This window comes from Melanaphis sacchari, unplaced genomic scaffold (assembly GCF_002803265.2).
Source record: "Melanaphis sacchari strain LSU unplaced genomic scaffold, SCAv2.0 Contig45_pilon_pilon, whole genome shotgun sequence".
NCBI classification, from domain to species: Eukaryota; Metazoa; Arthropoda; class Insecta; order Hemiptera; family Aphididae; genus Melanaphis; species Melanaphis sacchari.
Genome location: NW_020271303.1, coordinates 1,590,923 through 1,612,647, shown reverse-complemented (window position 1 = coordinate 1,612,647; position 21,725 = coordinate 1,590,923). Strand labels below are relative to the sequence as shown.

The following is a 21,725-nucleotide window of genomic DNA, read 5'->3' as shown; positions in this document are numbered from 1 at the left end:
CTAAAAAAATTAATGAGCCAATTTTTTACAATAGATACTTAAATACAACTAAAATTGTTTATAAAAAAAAAAACACAAAAGCTAAGCTTAGAAGTGACAATTGGCGCTTCAATCCTCTCTTTTTAGGGAAATATCATAAATATGTATTGATAATTTTACAAACGACGTGTCACTATTGTCTATAAGCATACTCATTGCCCATTGGCACAAATTTTCAGAGCGAACTTACGACAAAAGGTCATGAAGTGATCGCGTTGAAATCAGAAGTCAGAGACCTGTTACAAAAGTTGGAATCAAAAGAACGTCGTATCAACGAATTTGAAGGTAGAAATCTTGAAGAAAGACACAACAATGACAATGGTGGTGACGGCAACTGCTGTGATGACCAATTGACAGCAGACAAACTATGTTCGCTCGTCGGGCAACTCAACGAACAAGTAAGTTGTTTGATCGTAAAGTTTGACATTTCCATCTAAAAAATGTCCAATAGTAAACACGATAATAATATTTTATAATTATTTTTATCGCATTTTTAATAATTTTAGTAACATAACGTGTTGGCAATATTTATATTACATTAATAAATATGTAGTATTATTATCGATGCATTTTGCTTGTGCGCAGGTGGAGAACGAGCTGAGCAAATCGAACAAGTTGCTATCCGGATGCTACAGTACAGAAGACCTGCAGTCGTTGTTTCCAAAGAAGGATACGGAGACGGACTCACCATTGGAAAAATTCAGAGAACTGGAACGGCACACAGCCAAATTGATCCGAGTGCTTAACGAAGAACGGAAGAACTGGGATCAAGAAAGGCTAAAGTGGTTTCAAGAGAAGGAGAAAGTGTTGTGTTACCAAAGGCAGCTTCAGATGAATTATGTGCAAATGTTCAGGAGGACGCAGGCTTTTGAGGCACAGATTGAGAACCTCACCGTCCAAATGAACGTGTGCTCGGACCATTGCACCAGTGGCAAGAACACGACCAGAAAAACGGGTACCACTACAGTGAAGACCGTGAACGCCATTAAACTATAGACAGATTTAAGGACTTTTTTTTATTATTAATCCATCATGTGGGAAGTTATATATTGTTGTGTGAAGTTTTTACCATTTATCATTATTATTATTATTTTTCTTATTATGTTTATATTTTATTGTCTTTTATTTTTGAAATTACGTATTATATTGGTAGGTATACTTCTCTGTATAATAGCAATATACACATATTGTGAATACTTATTTGATAAGGCACATCAATTATTTTGTGTTATTAAAAGTGCAAGTTTTAACACGATCAGTACTTTTTACAAAATACATTTTTACAAGTAGTTAAAAATATTTTATTGATATTCATTGTTATTTAAATTATTATTCTCGATTTGTTTTCATTGTTTTGAATTTAAGCAAAATTGAAAGTAATTTAAACTAGTATACATATACTAGTGATTTGTTAGACGTACCTAATAGTAATTCTACTTAATATTTGATAAATCCAATAATGGTTCTGAACAATATAAATTATACAAAAGGTTTCCAGAAGCTTAATTGCCACATCAATGTGATAAGATTCAGAAGATGTTATGTATATATATAGTATTGTAACGGGAAAAAAATATAAAATTCATAAAATAAATACTAAATAGATATTTAACATAATTATATATTTAAATTAATTAAAACAAGCAATAATACATGTATAATATACAGGAAAATAACAATTATTACGATACTAGAAAATAAAAAGTAAGTATACATTGATAAATACTTTTACTTATTTTTATCAAATTTATAATAATCTTAATTAATATTACTTCGTTAACGCCGAACTACTCGTTTAACATGTTTTTAAAATGTTATAAATATTTCTAAAAAATCTTAAATATTGTATAATAAATATGAATCTATCAATACCATGATGATAAATAATAATACCTATTAAAAATTGTATTAAAAAAATTTCATTTGAACAATCTAAAAACGTTTTAACTTTATTTAAAAATTTAAAAATATAAATTTCGTCCACGTTCTATATTAAATACTTAAATATAGAACTATAGAAGTACCTAATTTATTTTCAAACAACAAAAAACAGAAGATAAAAAAGTACCATCTAAAAGTAATACATTTTTAATTTAAAAACACGGATATAAAATATAAATTTATACTTTATATCTAAGGTTATAAGAAACTGTTATGCTAGACCACACTCGACGAAGCGACGAGAGGCAGCGCTAACATGTGAGTGTGTCGGTTCACTCATTTCGTCTTGCCTCGCCATGTGTGCGCTTCACTCCGAATCGATATTTTGATCTAGCGCTAGCCTGAGCTCGCGAGTCGAAATCGATCGTTGTGATTAAATTATTAAAATCTAACTAACTAACTAAATAAGTTAATTACCTACTAAGCATTAACTATTAACTTATAGTTTACATAAATACTAAAAACTTGAGTTCATTACTTTACTATATGGTAGCTATAATTTTTCTAGTTTATAAACAGTGTAACTTAGTTGCTTAGGATATGCCATGGTCCAAAGGATGATTTAATTTTGATCAGGTATGATTAAAGCAAAAAAGATTGTACATTAATTGAAATTTGTTTTGGTCTTACAATATACTAAATTTTAATTTATTTATTTATTTATTAAACATAACAACACAATGTATAAAAAATAAATATTTTTAAAATTGTTTCAATTACACTCTGAACGGAACAATTGGTTACTTATATAATGTGTTTTTTTTTTTTTGGTCAATGACACTATATTGAAAAAAAATATTTAATATTGTCTCACTTCCAATAAAAAGTGGATCAAATTGTTTATTATGGTTAAAATTACAAAAACAAAAGTATTAACAAAACACTGATTTAAGAAAAATTCAATTTTTTATAAATAAATAACCACAGATTGAAATGTATTTTATATTAGAGTTCTTAAGACAAAAAATAATTTTTTAAATATTTTGGCTTTTAGCTATTTATAGAAATCTTATATTTTTGACTAATTCATTTTATGACAAAAACCATATGCACATTTTCTTTTAAAGACTTGAAAAAATTGAATATTTATTGAAAAATAATTATTTTTACAAATAACAATTGTAATTAAAATCATTTAAAAATTAGTTCAACATATTATTTAACTAATAAAAAAATAAAATACTAATTATTATAATGCAGATAAATTATAGATAATATAATATATATCTTCTGAAAATAAATAGAATATAGAATGTTATATTATGAGAACCATTACTGTAACTGGTTCCAAGAAATAGATTCAAAAAACCTACTATCTATACCATAGAGTGACTATCCTTGGTTTTTAATTATTTTTGTAAAATATATTTTTAAACAATAATTAGAATATTATAACACATGTCACTATTCTAATTTTCTTTTAGAGAAATGTTATTATTTACATATACAAGTAATTTCTGCATGTTCATTAATAATGTAAAAAATAACAAACCAATCAAGTGGTCACAATCACATCATACATAAGAATCCATCCATCCATTAGTGAAAGTCCTGCAGTTAGAATGTTAATATAAATTTCAAAATTTACATATTCATTATTCAGTCTAAAAATAATATTCAAAAATAATTTTATTTATAGTAGACTACATGAGACACTATCGTTATTTAAACAAAAATATAAAATATTATTAAAAATATAACGAAAGATCAAAAATTATTATTTAATATTAACAGTAATGTTAATATTATAAGAAGCATCATATCTCAAAATGTTTAGTAAATAAATACAATTTTATTTCTTTTCAAATCTGTCATAAATTTAATAATTTAATCAACACTCTATCTACGAATAACAGATTCTAAACCTCTTGTACAACTACACCGTTGTCTACATGAAAATGTAGCAAATTTAAATTTGCACTGAAGTTCTCTAGTCTTATTATATATTTATTATACTTTATTTGGAACTTCTTTTGTATTAAATTACAGAACATATTTATTTTGTACTAGGTACCACATTTTAAATAAGCTGATCCTTTAGCTTGTATAACAATACCAGTTTTGATAGCTTGATGAAAAAGAAATATATTATGCAAAGTATTCAATAATATACTAGAAATTCAAATCTTACATAAATTTCCATGGGCTGAAATATCTCTGTCATCACATTATGCATCTGCATATCCTTCATTAACACAGTGGCAATATCTTCAAATTTACTATTATTTTTATCTATTAAGTACTGGTGGTGAGGTATGATTCTTTCGGACTGTTGGATTTTATAAACATTAGCAGACATTCTTGTCAGTATCGGACGAAGCCGAAGAAAAGTTTAGTACTATTGAAATTAAAACAAAATATAATTGTTAGGTATTATCCAAGCATCCAACAACACGGATAAACAGCTATATATAATCAGTTATAATTTTTAGTAGGAAACCGAACTGGGCTGACTTACCTCATCACCCTGTACCCATAACTGATCTGTAAATCTTAAATCGTACCTTTAACCAATTCAACTGAGGATAATTTTATTATTGTGGTACTATCATATTTTCAATATTGCGAAAACTTCCAAGGCCTAAAGTGGTACTATGGAATAACCAGAAAGACCACTTTTTGAGTTTTACACCGGTTCTTATGGGATACAGATTTGTAATAACTGTTAGAATATCAGCGCTGCAGGTAAAAAGATATTTCCCTTTATTTTAATTTTCTAGTGAGACTGTTATTACAAAAATTTTCCAGAACATTAAAAATGTATGTAAGCATTAGCAAATTAATGCGACTAGACAAAAATAAAAATAATGTTACATTTTTTGATAAATTAATAGATGCACTGATATTCCAAGCAAACAAATTGAACAGAATTTTGACTTTTGAGTGCTCAAAAAGAGTCCTTTCTAATTATTCTGCGGTGGACGATGGTCCAGGGTCCTACTCCTGTAATTAGTATAACATGGTTTATTGCTTATCAGAATCCATTGATAACTCTATAGCCGTTGTGTGGTTAGTTGTCATGGTACACCGGTTCATGTGCGATTTTCAGTGCCGGTATCATACATTTATATTTTGGTAAGTAACCGATATGGCGATATACCCCCACCATAAGCTTAAGTAATAAGTTCTATATTTCTATTGCCTATTTATTATGTTGTTTCTTGTTAGTTGTTATTCGTCATTTTGATACTTGTGGAGTCGTGGCTTTTTGGCCTTTTTCGGCTGTTTGAAAACTTTAATCTTATTACAATAGTTACATGATTTCTGACTTTAGTGATATAATTTTCGTATCCGTATTAATTCACGTGCGCCACACTAAAAAATGGCGTCTGGGTCTGAGTCTTTGAAGCGAAAGGCCACGGGTCCTGATTCGTATATCGATGAAGTATGGAAATTTACGAAAGGAACGGTCGACAAAAAGTTGGAGAAGTCCGAACCTTTCCGGATATTTATGTCTCCCATAGAATGTGATCCAGGAACACACACTGAAGAATTAACACTATCGTTTCCAGGTGTGTATACAATTTACTACATATTTCAGAAGACAACCAATTATAGATACATACTGAATTAACCATTAATGTAATAATAGTATTTAAGGTATTAACAATGATGTAATTTTAGCCAAAATACACAAAATAAAATGTATAACTTATTATTTGTTTTAGAACTTTTGGACCAAAGTCTCGGTGATTTGACTGAATCACTTCATATAAACTTCATGGTTGAGCTTGGCTGGTTTCTTGCTCAACATTTCATAACTGATCAAAAGTAATATGATGATAAATCTTATTTATTAATAATATATGAATTAATTTCATTTAATTATTTTATTATACAACATTTTAAGCCTCCTACTATTATTGAAAAGCATTAATAATAATAACAATAACCCATATGCTTATTTTTTAGCTTTACTAAATTTATTTTGTAATTAAACCAATTTAAATCTACAGGTTATTAATAACAATGCTTAACAAAAAATTAAAAAATATCAATATATGGGTTTTAGTAATGTAGTTTCAAAAGGTGACAAAATAACCACGGCTCAAATACAGTAAATAGTGGTGTGTCACAGTAGGCTTTTTTGAGACTATATTATACCTCAAGACCAAAATGGATGGGTGGGTATCAGGCAATGAATTTAGTGGGATAAAAAGTTTTTAATACTAACATGTATCCTATTAAATGAAATAAAAAATGTATACTAAAAGATTTTTTTTACATATCTTAAACATTTAAGATTTTATTTTAATACAGTGAAAACTGTCTAAAGCGGACCCTGAATAAAACGGAAAACTATCCAATACGGAATTTTTCTATGGTCCCGGCATGTTCCTATAGTTTTATATAGACGCTCAACTTCAATAAAACGGAACCTTCATAACGCGTAAATGGAACGATTTTGTAAGTCTCATGCAAGTAAAAACCTTGCATAAACCGGAAAAATGACACGAGCGTATCAAATCTAAACCAAAAAAAAGGTATAAAATATAGATATGCCGATGTACATTGTACATCATTAAATAGTGATAGATAAAGAAGATAAAATTGTTCTATAGGTACATATTCGTAAAATATAATATGCACATTGTAGTATTGTACATACAATGCATATTATCGTATCTTAAACGATACAAAATTTCTTCTTTGTAACTGTGAAACAGTCGTACGTACACTTTTAATTTTATTTTATCTTCCATTCATCGCATTAAATATTAAAATGCCAAAATATAAGTGTCTTTCATTAAATGAAAAATATCAACTGATCAAATTTAATAAATTTTAATGAATTATGTTATGTATTTAAAACAATAAATTAAGAAATATCCTTTGATATTTCTTATTCATTTGAATTGAATAATCCGGAATTTTTCCGTTTTATTGAATAAAGCGGAATTTTTTGTTGGTCCCATGCGATTCCGCTTTAGACAGTTTTTACTGTACTGTTATCGCTATTACATTCAATCATATCTTTACAAATTAATTTTATATTTTTTCATCTACCTATTAGTTATTAATCTACAAATATATTTACATTGTTAATATATCATATTAGATAATAATAAAAAAAAAAAATGTTACGACATTATTTATGTTTTTAGTGTTATAAAATATTGTTTAAAATGACAAAAATTGATGTTTATTCAATATACTGATAACTAATGAGTAATTACATTTGTATTATTTATTTAGTGAACATGTTGGTTGGACATTAGTGCTAGGAGGTTATCCCTATGAGTTCAAATGATATACTACTCTATTTTAAGTACGTAAATAGTTACATAGTGGCCCATAAAACAAATCATTTTTAAATCTTTAAATCCTATTAATGTATAACATATTTAATTAAAAGGATCACTTATAATCTATAGGTAGGAGCTTAAATTTCAAGGCATTGTATCAAATCATACTTAAATGTCTTAAAAAACAATGTTATATTCATACTACTTATTACTTAAAATAAGATAAATTTGTACAATGTAATTTTAATGTATGGTATTATTTTATTTTTAAAATTAAATTCTACTTAATTATTTTTTTTACAGAGGGAAAAATATTACACTTTTATATGAACATTGTGATGAAGATTTAAGTGAATTAGATTTAAAAAAGAAAATTCCTCATTTAAAACATAAAAAAATAATCAATAAAAATGCTTTTGGTCATCAGCATAGGTTAGTATTATTCTTTAAGTTGATGTATAAAAATGAATACTTTCGATTTTAAATGTTATTGTATTTTACATTTTAGTAAGGTATCAATGTTTGCTTATGCTGATGGTAGTTTACGAGTTGTAGTTATGTCTGCTAATTTGTGTGAAGATGATTGGACCAGATTCACTCAAGGGTAAGTCATATGATTGTTGTTTTTGTTTTCAATTAAAACTTTTTAAATTCTAGGATTTGGGTGAGTCCAAAATTTCCATTAAAAAAAGAGGATGATTTGTCAGATGGTAATTCAAAAACTGATTTTAAAATAGATATTTTACGATATTTAAAATCTTATAATGAACAATTATTAAGTCATTGGATAGAAAAAGTTGAAAAAGTTGATTTCAGTCAAGCAAAGTTAGAATTTAGAATTCATTAAAAGCTAAAATTATGAATGAAAAACATTAAAAACTTTTTGTTGTGTAGTGTGTTTTTCATACCTAGTGTTCCAGGCAAGCACCAAGAACAGTTATGGGGTCATTTATATTTGAAAAGTATTTTGGAAAAACATGCTCATCTACCTTTTCGTGTACCATCAGAATGGCCTATAATAGCACAATGTTCCTCTCTGGGGTCTTTGGGTACTACAGAAAATGGATGGTTAAAATCAGAGTTTATCAATAGTCTATCAGCATCTACTTATTATGATCCTTCAATAAGAGACGGATATCCTGTTCCCTTCAAATTGGTTGGTTAAATACAAAATTAATTTAGTATTTAACCTGAATAATGAATTATATCTTATAGATTTATCCATCTGAAAAAAATGTTTTGAATAGTTGGAATGGACCATTAGATGGTGTCTGTTTGCCTTACAATAAGATGACACACAAAAAACAAAAATGGCTTAAAAGATACATGTGGTAAATATTTTATAAATTTTTGAACAATTTTGACCTTACATATAATCTTTATATTGATATATTGTTTTTTAGCTCGTGGGAGTGCTATTCACGGAAAAGATCAAAGGCCATGCCTCATATAAAAACATACTGCCGAGTTTCATCTTGTTATTCAAAAATGTCTTGGTTTTTGTTGACTAGCGCTAATTTATCAGTAGCTGCTTGGGGCAGAAAACTTAAGTCAGAAGATCAGAGTAACTACATAATGGCACATGAAGCAGGAGTTTTGTTATTGCCTAGTTTTGTGGTAGTTATAGATTTTTTTATCTTTTAAATGTTTTATTCTTTTAACTATTAATTATCTATTTTTACAGACTGGAACAGATACATTTCATATAGACCCAATCGAAAATAGTAAACCACTATATTTCTCTTTCCCTTTCGACTTGCCATTAACTACATATGATTTAGAGGACGAGCCTTGGACTATTTAATATTAAATACATTCATTATAAATAATTTTTTACACTTGTTTATAATGAAATAATGTATACTTTCTAAATTAATATTCTCTCATTTTTTTTTAGTGTACCTGGTAATGATAAAATAATACTTTTTTAATTTTATATTCACTATTAAACAGTTTTTCAATAGAAAACTATTGTTTATGGATATTTTTATTTAATCATGTATAATTTGAAAATACAACAGTTCCCAAATATGTTGTAATTTATTATTTAGATGTGTTATTGTTGATATTTTATTTAGGAATTTGTGCTTGGCATGCAAATGTTGCATTTATATCTTTTTTTGAAAGATCATCTCCAAGATCTTTACCAAATTGAAGTTGCTCACTACTTTTAAAATGATAATAGCATTATAGCTCCTATAAACTCAATGAAATACTGATTGTGATAGCATCATTATCTAAAAATAATATTTTAGTTATAAGCTGTTTTGTTTAATATTAATTCTAATTTAGTTTATAAAAATAATATTTATTTATTATTAAAGGATTACCTGAGTGTAAAGTTTTATATTGACATTATTCTAGGGTTGTACATGAACATAATATTTAGAAATATTTCCACTGGAATCAATGTCACCTATCAAAAAACTAAGATCATCAGGCCCAACAAGATAGATTGTAATTTGTCGCTATGTGTAACTGAATTTCCTATATGGCTGTGGCTAACAATAAAACGATTGCTTAATCCTTTATTAATGACAAGTTGATGCCCTCAAAAAGTTATTGAAAACAGTTCTACAATAACATTAAATGTTTAATTAAAAACAGTATAGGAACAAAACTATACAATAATATAAGAAATAGGTACAAAACAAACTTTTGCATTTTTTGTGAATTCATCAACAGATCTTACAGATCAGTTTTCAATGTGATTTTTAGAAGGCAGGATTTGTATGTCAAACACAAATTTCAACATTCAAGGTATAAGACAAAAATAATTTATCGAGGCAGCTTGTGCGATGTCGTGGGTCGCCATCTATACCGCCGTATAAATGTCATATCACTATATCAGACGGTATCGGTGGTAAAATCTAAAAAGGTTGAGAAGTGAGAATTGTTCGATTTGGACATTGCACATAACGTTTTTACTTGGATGGAATTTTTCTATATAAAACACAGAATAAATCCAATATTGCAATTTAGCAATATCTTAAAAAAAAAGTAACTAATTGGTTGAATATACATGACTTGACATTTTAGCAAATGAAGAATGAACAGTGTGACATGATATAAAGAAAAAATAGGTTAGTTTATCAGCTAGACTCAGCTTTATCTATAAAACTTGGTTGTGATACCCATAATCCACATTGATATCCGACATACACTTTTCTTCCGGATCGTATGGCTTACTGCTTACTGTCTACTTACCTGAGTAATAATTATTAAAAATAATACTTTACAGTTTAGTGTTTACGCGGTGTTATGCAACATACTGAAAAGTTTGAAGTTAGTGATAAGGTTTTTTATAGTAAGTTCAGTTTGCTTATTGAAGTACCAAATACACCATACACCTGAAACTCAGAAATATAAAGTTTAGCCAACACCGTGAATCACAACAAGTACAGTCTCATTAGGTAATGCTAATCATTTTTATTTTATGAACATAATAAATTAACACACTTGCTGGGTGTTAATATTGGGTAATTTCCCAATTTATATTATTTACTGCTTCTCAAATCTGCTTATTTTATGAAAATGTGTAGATTGTAGATTTTTATTTAAACTATAAAAAAGAAACTGCATTAGGTACTATTTTTTTATTTCAGATGGCCAACCTTTATAAAAACTACTTGAAACTGTTGAAACAATGGCCGTTAGACCCCAGTAAAACTGGCAGGTAGGTGAAATTTTACTCATAACATCTTTTGTTATTTTGAGTTTATGTCCTCATTTGTACATTTTATGATTGGTGACATTAGTATTAACTATTTGACTTATTATTGCTTAGAGATCTGGGTGAACACATACGTAAGGAAGTGGGAGTAGCTTTCAGCTCTGGTGATTCCTTCCGTGGTGATACCACAAAGTGCTTAAAGAAATACGAGTCCCTCAAACGTCTTGCCGACAACTACTACGGCAACAAATACAAGCGTTCTATCCAAAAATCAGCATCTGGACTCAGTGTTCAACATTGCACATCTGTATTATCCAAAGAATCTCTTGAGATTTTAAATAAACACAATGAAGGCTTTTTTAAGACAACTTTTAACAAAATCAAGGACAAAATTAGTCCGTCAAATCAACAGTAGGCCTCACAAGCCAGTACTGCTGGAAGAAGCAATTAGTTATCTATCACCACAAAACGGCCATAACATCATAGATATGACATTCGGTGCTGGGGGACATACTGAGCGGATTCTGCAAGAAAATGATACAACAGTTGTTTATTGTTTGGACAGAGACCCAACAGCATGTGCCATAGCAAAAAAACTTTCTGAACGTTATCCAAATAGGGTAGTACCTTTAAAAGGAAAATTTAGTGATTTGCCAGTTCTGTTGAAAAATTTAGGATGCAAAATGAATAGCTTTGATGGTATTTTATTTGATTTTGGTGCTTCCTCTATGCAATTTGACACTGCTTCCAGAGGCTTTTCAATTAGTAAGAATGGCCCTTTGGATATGCGAATGGATCCCGAAGAACAAACAATTACAGCAGCAGACGTGTTAGCCAAAGCTGATCAATCAGATCTATATAAAATATTTAAAGTATACGGGGAAGAAAAACAGTCAAAAAAAATTGCAAATGCTGTTATTGAAGCAAGGTACAATTCTTAGCTATTAATACAAATAAAATTAAGTTTTTGTGTTAGTAAACTGATATTTTTTAGAGGTTTAAAATTTAATTAGGTTTATTAAATATTATTTATTTAAATTCTCATTTTTAATATACCTAATACATTTAATTACAACATGAAATATTGAAATATTATATTCTGGATCGTTAATTAATATTTTATTTACTTTTTTTTGTACTTCAGGTATTTATTTAAGCCACTAAAAACTACGCGTGATTTTTGTGAACTTGTGCAAAATGTTTGCAACAATGAGATGAGAACTGACATGTTGCATAGGCCATCTCATCCGGCTACTAAAGTGTTCCAAGCATTACGCATATTTATCAACAATGAATTGAACGAAATCAACCACAGTATAGTGTTGGCAAGCCATTATTTGAAAATAGGTGGAATCATGGTGACTGTTGCTTTTCATTCCCTTGAAGATACCATAGTAAAACGACATATTCAGGGTAATGTCAATGATAACATGGCTAATACTCTACCCCTGAAGTATATTAATCCAATGCAGGCCTATGATAAAGAGTTTATGAATGTTGTAAATGACACTTGTTGGCATCAAATCCACAAGCATGTAATTACTCCAAGTATTGAAGAAGTTGAATCAAATCCTAGAAGCAGATCAGCACGTCTCAGGGCGGCCGTTCGAATTAAATAGTTTTTGTTAGAGTATGTAATTTTATTTTTATAGATTAAATATAATTTTATTAATGTATTGTTCTTTAAAATAATTATTTAATTTACATCCAAGTAATTGGTTAAAATAATCTTATCAAGTTTAAATGAATAATAAACAAGAAACATAAGCCTTTAATAAAACCAGTACTAATAAGCACTAAAAGTATAAATAAAAAACTATGTCATAAAGTTGATTGAAGTACTGTAAAAAAATTTAAAATTATCCTTAACTTTAAATAATGAAAACACATTCCCTTAAAAAAATGTTCAATGAAAATAATGATAAATTTACTCTTAATAGTGAACTTAATCAGTAATATTTAACAGTTTTTAATTCTAAAAAATATTACTGAATCTGTTAATTAACAAATAATTAATTAAAACATTTTTTTAAATAAATTATTGGTTAGTAATAATTTATTAAAAGTAATGAATTCATTGATTTAAAATTAATATTTTAATAATTTACTTAAACATTTCTCAACTATTAAAATGAAGTGAATATTCTCAAAATTACTTTTTTTATTTTGCATTAATCAAAATGCTAATAATACAATCAATATTGATTGTAAAAAGATGGTTAAAGCTTATAAAACTGAGATTATAATAAAATCACGGTTTGTAAATGTTTTATTTTAATGTACAATTTAAATAGAATTTGGTATTTATTTATTATTGTTGAATAGCACCATAGTAAAATCATTTCTTTATTCTACTAAAATACCTAAATATTTATTAAATGTATTTTTAGTATTTTGTTTTGAATTATGAACACTAAAATTAAAGGAATGGTAATAAGATAGATTTATTAATATCCAACAAAGGGATCAAATATAAACAATACAAAATTTAGAAAAAATAGTTATTTATCAGAAGCTAAGGAGGATAATTAAATATCTTGTTGTAAACAATAGAATCTATTTAGGTATATACAGTAATTAATAGATAGATGGACACAACAGAGATATAAGGCGTTCTTAACATAAATGTTCAAAAATGAAGTGCAATTTCTAACATTTCTTGTTATTTGTTTCTGAGACAAAGACATTAAATGAGAGAGTAACATCCTCTTAATTTTGATTCTGAAATTGTACCTATGGTATTATGTATTTATAATCCATATTATTATAATAATCATATTGTCTTAGTGGCCAATTAATCTAAAAGAAGAAGAAGAATGATTTTTTTTATCATCTTAAATGCCAACAATTTGTAAGCTTTTGTTGTAACTCAGAATCTGCAAAACTAAGTTTTAAAAATATTTGACATTTTGATTAAAAAATATATTTATAACAGAACTAAGAGTATCATTTAATACTGAAAAAATAATGTACCAAACATTTGTTGGTAACTTGACTTTATTTAAAAGTGAAAATACAATATAAGTTTTTCAGTTATACAATATCAGATGGATTTGTGTTATAATAAATAAAATATTTGATGTGATATAAAACAAATTAAAAACTCCATAATATATTTATATTTTATTTATTAGTTATGAAAGAAAATAGAAAAAATGAAAACAATTGAAATATAATAATAATAGGTATTTGCATTTCAACAAGATTGATATGGCACTATGTATGTGGGTATAGTATAATAGCTGTACTAAGACAGACCGATAATTTCTCCTGTTTCAGTGTTTAAGTCTATATCGTAGATACTTGGACGAGTAGACAAACTAGGCATTTTGGATATCTATATTTAAAATAAAAAAAATTATACATTTTTATAATACTGTTCATATCTTAGCTTAAATATATATATTACTTCTCCAGCTATTGTAACAACAAATCCGGCACCAGCAGATACATATACATCCACTATTGGCAATGTAAAGTTTGTAGGGACACCTTTTAGATTTGGATTTCCACTTAATGATAACGCCGTCTTTGCCACACAAACTGGTAACTTTCCGTAACCCTGCAAGTATTTAATAGTATTAAAACCCTTCAGTTTTTAATGATAATAAAAATGTATAAGGTAGGTGTAAAATATGTAAAAGATATATTTCATAGAAATTATTTTGATTTGCATATTAAAAAATTATTAAGTTAATAGACATGAAATGTGGTTTATACCTTAGACTCATATGTTTTCAATTTGTTTAAAATATTTTCATTAAACTCCACAGATTTTGCACCATACATTTCTTTAGCAATAGTTTCGATCTTAAGTTGCAATGGCATATTCAGGTCATACAAAAATCTATGTTTTAAAACAGAAATTTAATATTTCACGTCAAAACAAACAATAGTAGTGTAGATTACTTAAATTCCTGAGGTTGTTGACTAGCTAAAATGACAGCCTCAGCTAATTTAATAGCTCCAGATCCACCATTCTCCCAGTGAGTACTAACAACCGCATCCATTGCACCTGCTTGTAGACTTGCATCTCTAACAATTTTCCATTCATTTTCAGTGTCTGCATTCATAGCATTTATGGCCACGACTACAGGAATACCATATTTAACACTATTGCTGATGTGCTTTTGCAAATTTTCTACACCTTTACGTAATGTTTCCTGTGAGGAAAAATTTACATTATTGGATGATCTTACACACAAATCAAACAAAATTCAGTTACTTCTTTTTCTTCTTGCGTAACAGAGATATTGGGACTGATAGCTCCACCACCATGCATTCTTAAGGCTCTAATAGTACATACTAATACTACAGTATTCGGCAAAAGACCAGAATATCTGGTTTTGATGTTGAAAAATTTTTCCATTCCTATAAGAATTTAATTAGAAATTTCAATTTTGTGAACTGTTAATTAGGTATTTGATTCTCTAATCTGCTTGTCTCTTTATCTTTATTTCATACTCACCAATATCTGATCCAAAACCAGCTTCAGTAACAACATAACCATCAGAACCAACTAGTTTAGAAGCTAGCAGATCTGCCACAATAGATGACGCGCCATGAGCAATATTAGCAAATGGGCCAGCATGTACCAGTACCGGAGTTCCTTCAAGAGTCTGCATTAATGTTGGGTTGATGGCATCTTTCAAAAGCACAGCCATTGCACCAGTCACACCTAAGTCATCTGCAGTGACATCTTTACCATTGGTATCTTGTGCAACCACAATGTTTGATAGTCTTTCTTTAAGATCCTTGACATCTTTAGCCAGAGCTAGAATAGCCATAATTTCACTGGCCACAGAAATGTCAAAACATGTTTGTCGAGTTTGGTTTTTTTCAGTTGGTGACTGACCAATCGTAATTTTACGCAAAAAGCGATCATTTGTATCCATTACTAAAAATGGAAATATTATTTTTATGATAATATTTAAGTTAGTCATAGTCTAAAATACAATACCATTAGTCAATATTATTTAATATTTACCTCTATTCCATGTTATAGTATTTGGATCAATATTTAATCTAGAAAAAGAAACAATTTCTTCAGCAGTCAACTTTGACGGATCAGTATTGTTGATTCCAAGCTTCCTTAACCTGTTCAGTTGTATGGAAGAAAATGTACGTACACCATTCACAGTTGGTACAAGACGATCATATAAGGCTTGATCTTTTTGAGTAGCCTCATGAAACATACGAGTATCAATTTGTGCAGCCATCAAGTTGTTTGCAGCTGTAACTGCATGTATATCGCCAGTTAGATGGAGGTTAAAATCTTCCATTGGTATCACTTGAGAGTAACCACCACCAGCTGCACCACCTGATAAAACCAATGTCAATAAAAAATCACTTTTAATCCTGAACAAACTACTAATTAGTAAAATTTATGAAAATATTTACAAACCTTTAATTCCAAATGTTGGTCCTTGTGAAGGCTGTCTTAAACAAGCAATAGTATTTTTTTTGGAGTGTGCTGCTAAAGCTTGAACGAGACCTACTGTTGTTGTGCTCTTACCTTCGCCTAATGACGTTGGTGTGATACTGAAATATGCTTTTACATTAGAATATTTCATCATCAAAAAAAAGTACTCTATTAATACGTATATAGGTTCATTCTAGGAAGAGATTAGATCTCAAATACAATTTTTATTTAGTTAAATATACTAAAACTATTTATTTAATAAATTATTAATTAAATATAAGATAAATACTAAATAGTATTAATATTTAAATTAAATATTGCATATATTATTTTAAAATTAAAATATGTTCATAATTTGTCTTTTCTTTATGTTTCCAAATATTGTATATTGTTAAATTATAACCACTATGTAAGAATCAGAAAAAAATTATAAAAAAATATCAAATTATATTATTTAACATATAAATTAAGACATATTTAAATACTATTATGCATATTGACAGCATATTACTATCACTATTTTTATCATTAATCATTAAAATTAAAGTTTTTATATAAATAGTTTATAAAAAACAATTTGTTAAAAAAATCCTGACTGAAATGACAAACGATAATTATGTTTACGTACCCAGTAACCACAATATATTTTCCATTTTTTATGTTCTTTAGACGGTCTAAAACGGATATACAGATTTTAGCTTTTTTATTGCCATATAAAATCACTTCAGATTCTTTTAGACCTATTTCTTTAGCCAACACCATAATATTTTTTGGTTCTTGACTTCTAGCTATTTCAATATCACTAGAAACAAATAAAATATTTTTTATTTTGATTTAAATAAGAGAACACTTATAATATTATCAACTTTACCTTGGTACTGGTCTTTGAAGTTTTAATGGAAGTATGTCTAAATTCCATTGGCTCTTATAAATCATGTTTGCAACCTTTGTAGCTGCTTGTACAGTATTTGATAGCAACATAGCCACAGTCATAGGTCCAACACCGCCAGGCACTGGTGTTATGGCAGACGCTACTTGAGATGCTGACGCGTAATGAACATCTCCAACCAAACGATAACCAGACTTTTTTGTAGAGTCTAAGTAAAAGATAAACATTTTATACTAATTAAATTGTCAAGCTTATAAGTATAATTACCTGGAAGAGAATTGATACCACAATCTATAACTACTGCTCCTGATTTTATCCATGACCCATGAACAAATTCTGGTTTGCCAATAGCAACCACTAAAATATCTGCTTTGGACACCTAAGTACAAAATTATTAAATAGCTTTAAAAATTTTCATAAGTGGCAAATAAATTGAATTTTTGAAAAGAATAAGAATTTATCTAGATAAAGTAATTAGAAAAAAAAATGTATTGGCAACTATCCTTATATATATAAAAGAATAGCTCTTTTTTAGGTTCCCCTTTTGTGATGGCATTTTTTAACATTTTTTTTCACAGTGTTGTTCAAAATGCCTTTTTGAGTATCACCATGTCATTCGATTTTTTATTTTCTTTTCCTGTAGAAAGGGGTGAGGGGGTTGTATTTTGATTGTTTCCATTTTATGACGACACTATTTAACATTTTTCCAATTTTTTTTTACCAAGTAATATCAAATACTCCTATGAGTGATCATTATATTTTTGTTTTATTTATAATTCAGCTACTACTACTATTTATCATTTGATAAAATTAAGTAAAATTTTGAGAAAGCACAAACTACAGACGAGCGAAGCCGGGTAATTTAGCTAGTACTAAATAAATAGAAAATTAATCAAAATGTATACTAAACATAGTAATAACTAATAATCATTGTTAAAACTCAAGTTAAAAAAGGGTATTTAAAGATAAAACATTGTTGGTTTAATCATACAAATATAAACATATTTAAAAGTTCATGAGTATAGGTCTGTTTAAATAAATTATCATAAATATACTAATTATATTAGGGTTGATTTTTTAAACATACTTCTTTTTCAATGTCTTTAGTTTTGGAATGACAAATTGTAACAGTAGCATTATGCCATAAGAGTAAACTAGCCACAGGTGCTCCAACAATTTTACTGCGACCCAACACTACAGCTCTTGTTCCAGAAATTTCAATTCCACTTCTAGAATTATAATTAAATAATAATTAAATATTTATAAGATTTAGATGGAAAAAATATTTACCTTTTTATTAGTTGAATAACACCATTTGGAGTGCAAGGGATTAGACCAGTTAAATCACCAATGGCTACTCGACCTTCATTAATAATGTTTAAACTATATACATAAACATAAGATACATACAATATTTAAAATATCTTTCAAATAATTTTGAGACTTAAGACAGAAGATAGACTGACACCAAATTATTTTAAATGGAAACGATTTAGTAAAGAGAATCATAAATTTTATTAATTATGAATCCACCTAACAGTAGTTATTTACCAGAAACAGTACTGATATGGTAAAAATGTTTATGTACATATAGTCTGTAATAGATCAACCGTTATTCATTATGATATTCAAGTATATGTGAGTATAATAAATTATTAATAATAAATAATACAATTTAATCACCTACCGACTATTATTTTATTAAGCTACAGTAATATTTTATCAGTCAAAATTAAAAGCAGTGTCTTCAATATAGAAAGATACAGTCGACAATTGTCACTTATGTCAGTCTACCCTTGGCTTTATACACAATATGTCTAAAATAAATTAACCCGTCAACATCCTTTTCAGGGGAAACAGCGTTGGTAATCAAATGTGAATCGATATTTTCTGTACAGTCTAACGGCATTTGAACGATAATACCATGTACAGACGAATCACTGTTGTATTTATTGATTTCTGACAATAACTAATTAACATAAATAAACAAAATAATTATATTACAATATCAATGGAAATATAAGTATAAATATTTATAAAACTGCTTCAATTGAAGTATAATTAATTTAATTTAAAAACCATATTAAAATGCATACTTCATTTTGGGTGATTGTATTGGGATATTGTATATGTGATGCTTCCACACCCACTTCGGCCGCTGATTTAATTTTCTGTCTAATATAAACATTGGAATCATCGCGTCCTCCCACTTGAATAATAACGAGGTGCGCTTTAAACCCATTAAAATTTTCAACAAGTGCATCCGTTTGTTTTTTTAAGCCGATTTTGATTTCCCTAATACACGATGAGGAAGATATTAATAAGTGTATCGTCGAATTTAAATTCTCAACTTACTTGGACAATTCAGTACCAGATAGTACTTTTGCAACAATTGATTCAGACATGACGATGTTGAGTATTGACAGTAAAATAAATGGGAAGCAAATACAACTAATACTAATACGACTTATTAAAATATGTGGTGCTAAACGAATGATTCTAATTTTTAAAGAATTATTACCTACTCATTAGTTATAGCAAAGTTTGATAATAATTAATTCGGAATTACCGTGGACCGGTGTCCACTTGTTGCTCGTTATCAATAAAATGAAAATCACGTTATGAGTTCGCCAATGACTTGCCGGTGTACAATATTGTATAATGGTTATTATTTTATACGTTCTTTTATGAAATATAAATTTGAATGCATTTACCAACTGCTGTTGGCAGATAAGTCGAACTTATAAAATATGTAATCAACATTTATATCCAATTCTAATGGTTTCGGTTCAATAATCATTGTCTTTTTATAAAATAATAATAGAAAATAGGTCATTATTTCTAATCGCGTCAATTCCGACGTAAGTCTTATCTCTCGTAGATGATGATTAAAAATTATAATATTCTTAATTAATATGTAAATATAAAATACAATTACGTCATACTTAATATTTAACCATTTAGCCAATTTAGATACATGATTGAATATTTGTAATTCATTACTTTGAGTTTAGTGTAACTTACTGCTTAATATTTAATATTTAATACTACTAAAAATATCACAAATAATAAAACAGTGTAATTATTGTTATAATTAATGAATAGTTCATAATTGCTAAGGTTCTACACATCAAATTTACTCATATTTTTTTTTTTTAACGATATAAATTCTCATATTTATTTATTATTTAAAATTAATGAACATCGTTGGTAGAATAAACATCAAAATAAAATTTTAAACATTTCTTAATGAACAATCAGATTCTATATCTCAAAAATATATATATCTCATACAATTTATTAAAACAAAATAATTTAAAGAATGTATTCTCAATAGAAGGAGTAATTTTAAGTGACAAAAAAAGTTTTAAAACAGCTTGAATGAATAGTCATGCTTCGTGAAGAGATTATGATAGTTTTTGTATACCGATATTAGAAAACTTGGTGCCTTTTCAACACTTACTTATATCAATTCATTGATCTTAAAAGAACAATAACTAAGAAGTGAACCACTCAGACTGACCACATACCTTCCAGTTAAACTGGTTGCGATCATCGTTGCTATATGATCTCACTGCGAACAGCAGACCACTAGCCGCCTCACGCTCTGGCATGGACATGACTCATCATCGTGGCAATGACGACTCCAGATTTGCACCTGGAGGATGCATACTACAGAAATGATCCTGTGAAGTATGATCTTAACTGTCTTCTAGACGCCGCACCGTATTTATATTTGACGTCGATAACTTAACACGAGCTGCCGATAGACTTGCACATTACATTTTGTCACTATATGAACCGAACTCGTTGACCGAAATATCACCTGACTAACTATCTTTCCAGATTATATTGTTTATTTCATTATAGGACACGAGAAACAGTTGAACGTTTTGAAAAGCGTCAACGATGCCGCGTTTAGTGGATAGTTGACGACAGAGCTATCTAGCAGCACCTATTGGTATAATTATTATAACTAGTTATCCCATATTTTCGTTACGATCTAATGTCATTTAGCATTTAATTTATGTTGTTTCCGATAGTAATGCTAAAGACGTACTGCAGTCTTTATATATATAATAATTGTTGAACTTAAATTATTTAAAATATAATTTGATAATATTTTTATTGATTGAACACAGCATTTATGGAAAAATCTTCATCAGATATCAGCTTCTTCATTATTTCGTTTTCCTCAGGTGTGTCGCTCAACGAAGAAATAAGTTCTTGATCACTAAGTGGTTCTAAGTTAGTACATCATTATTAAAGTTAAATAATTATCAATATCTGGAAAACATATTTCTTCTTGTTCTTTTGAACTAATTATTGTTGTATTGCATTTTGAAACCCGCGTGATGATAACAGTTTTGTGTACTCTCTGATACTTTTCCAAGCTTTGAAAATCAGTAATATGCCATCTAATACGTTGATATTGGTTTCAATTTTATTTTCCATATTGTTGATCATTTTTAGCACCAAACTTTTCGAAAATAAGTTTCAAGCAATGCGTAACTG

At 28.1% G+C, this 21,725-nt stretch overlaps 4 protein-coding genes and 1 non-coding gene across 6 annotated transcripts in view; 3 read left to right on the top strand and 2 right to left on the bottom strand.

Moving 5' to 3' along the window:
* The window catches only part of LOC112598124 (leucine zipper putative tumor suppressor 2 homolog), a 49,835-nt gene extending 48,559 nt beyond the window's left edge, over window positions 1-1,276 (top strand). For both annotated transcript variants that reach the window (XM_025344481.1, XM_025344482.1), the window contains 2 exons: window positions 219-437; window positions 625-1,276. In XM_025344481.1, coding sequence (XP_025200266.1) covers window positions 219-437; window positions 625-1,035 — 630 coding nt within the window. In that variant the 3' untranslated portion in view covers window positions 1,036-1,276. The remainder of the gene's footprint in view (window positions 1-218; window positions 438-624) is intronic.
* Window positions 1,277-5,096: 3,820 nt separating this feature from the next.
* Window positions 5,097-9,098, top strand: LOC112598205 (probable tyrosyl-DNA phosphodiesterase). The gene is made up of 9 exons (XM_025344601.1): window positions 5,097-5,492; window positions 5,649-5,751; window positions 7,530-7,658; window positions 7,735-7,830; window positions 7,884-8,051; window positions 8,121-8,382; window positions 8,442-8,557; window positions 8,630-8,843; window positions 8,911-9,098. The coding sequence occupies exons 1-9, from the start codon at window positions 5,303-5,305 to the stop codon at window positions 9,028-9,030; spliced, it is 1,398 nt and encodes a 465-aa protein (XP_025200386.1). The 5' UTR covers window positions 5,097-5,302; the 3' UTR covers window positions 9,031-9,098.
* A 1,273-nt stretch (window positions 9,099-10,371) lies between these two features.
* LOC112598139 (probable methyltransferase-like protein 15 homolog) lies at window positions 10,372-12,575 on the top strand. The gene is made up of 4 exons (XM_025344504.1): window positions 10,372-10,639; window positions 10,832-10,902; window positions 11,014-11,827; window positions 12,044-12,575. The coding sequence occupies exons 3-4, from the start codon at window positions 11,247-11,249 to the stop codon at window positions 12,516-12,518; spliced, it is 1,056 nt and encodes a 351-aa protein (XP_025200289.1). The 5' UTR covers window positions 10,372-10,639; window positions 10,832-10,902; window positions 11,014-11,246; the 3' UTR covers window positions 12,519-12,575.
* Window positions 12,576-13,991: 1,416 nt separating this feature from the next.
* LOC112598208 (C-1-tetrahydrofolate synthase, cytoplasmic) lies at window positions 13,992-19,941 on the bottom strand. The gene is made up of 16 exons (XM_025344605.1): window positions 19,566-19,941; window positions 19,307-19,505; window positions 19,043-19,179; window positions 18,501-18,593; window positions 18,298-18,439; window positions 17,478-17,589; window positions 17,193-17,418; window positions 16,950-17,123; window positions 16,304-16,440; window positions 15,887-16,219; window positions 15,368-15,796; window positions 15,125-15,270; window positions 14,809-15,062; window positions 14,620-14,746; window positions 14,309-14,461; window positions 13,992-14,236 (listed from the first exon to the last, which is right to left on the bottom strand). The coding sequence occupies exons 1-16, from the start codon at window positions 19,613-19,615 to the stop codon at window positions 14,147-14,149; spliced, it is 2,802 nt and encodes a 933-aa protein (XP_025200390.1). The 5' UTR covers window positions 19,616-19,941; the 3' UTR covers window positions 13,992-14,146.
* A 777-nt stretch (window positions 19,942-20,718) lies between these two features.
* Window positions 20,719-20,913, bottom strand: LOC112598243. The gene has a single exon (XR_003114883.1). It is a non-coding gene; the product is annotated as a small nucleolar RNA U3 (small nucleolar RNA).
* Between the last annotated feature and the right edge of the window lie 812 nt (window positions 20,914-21,725).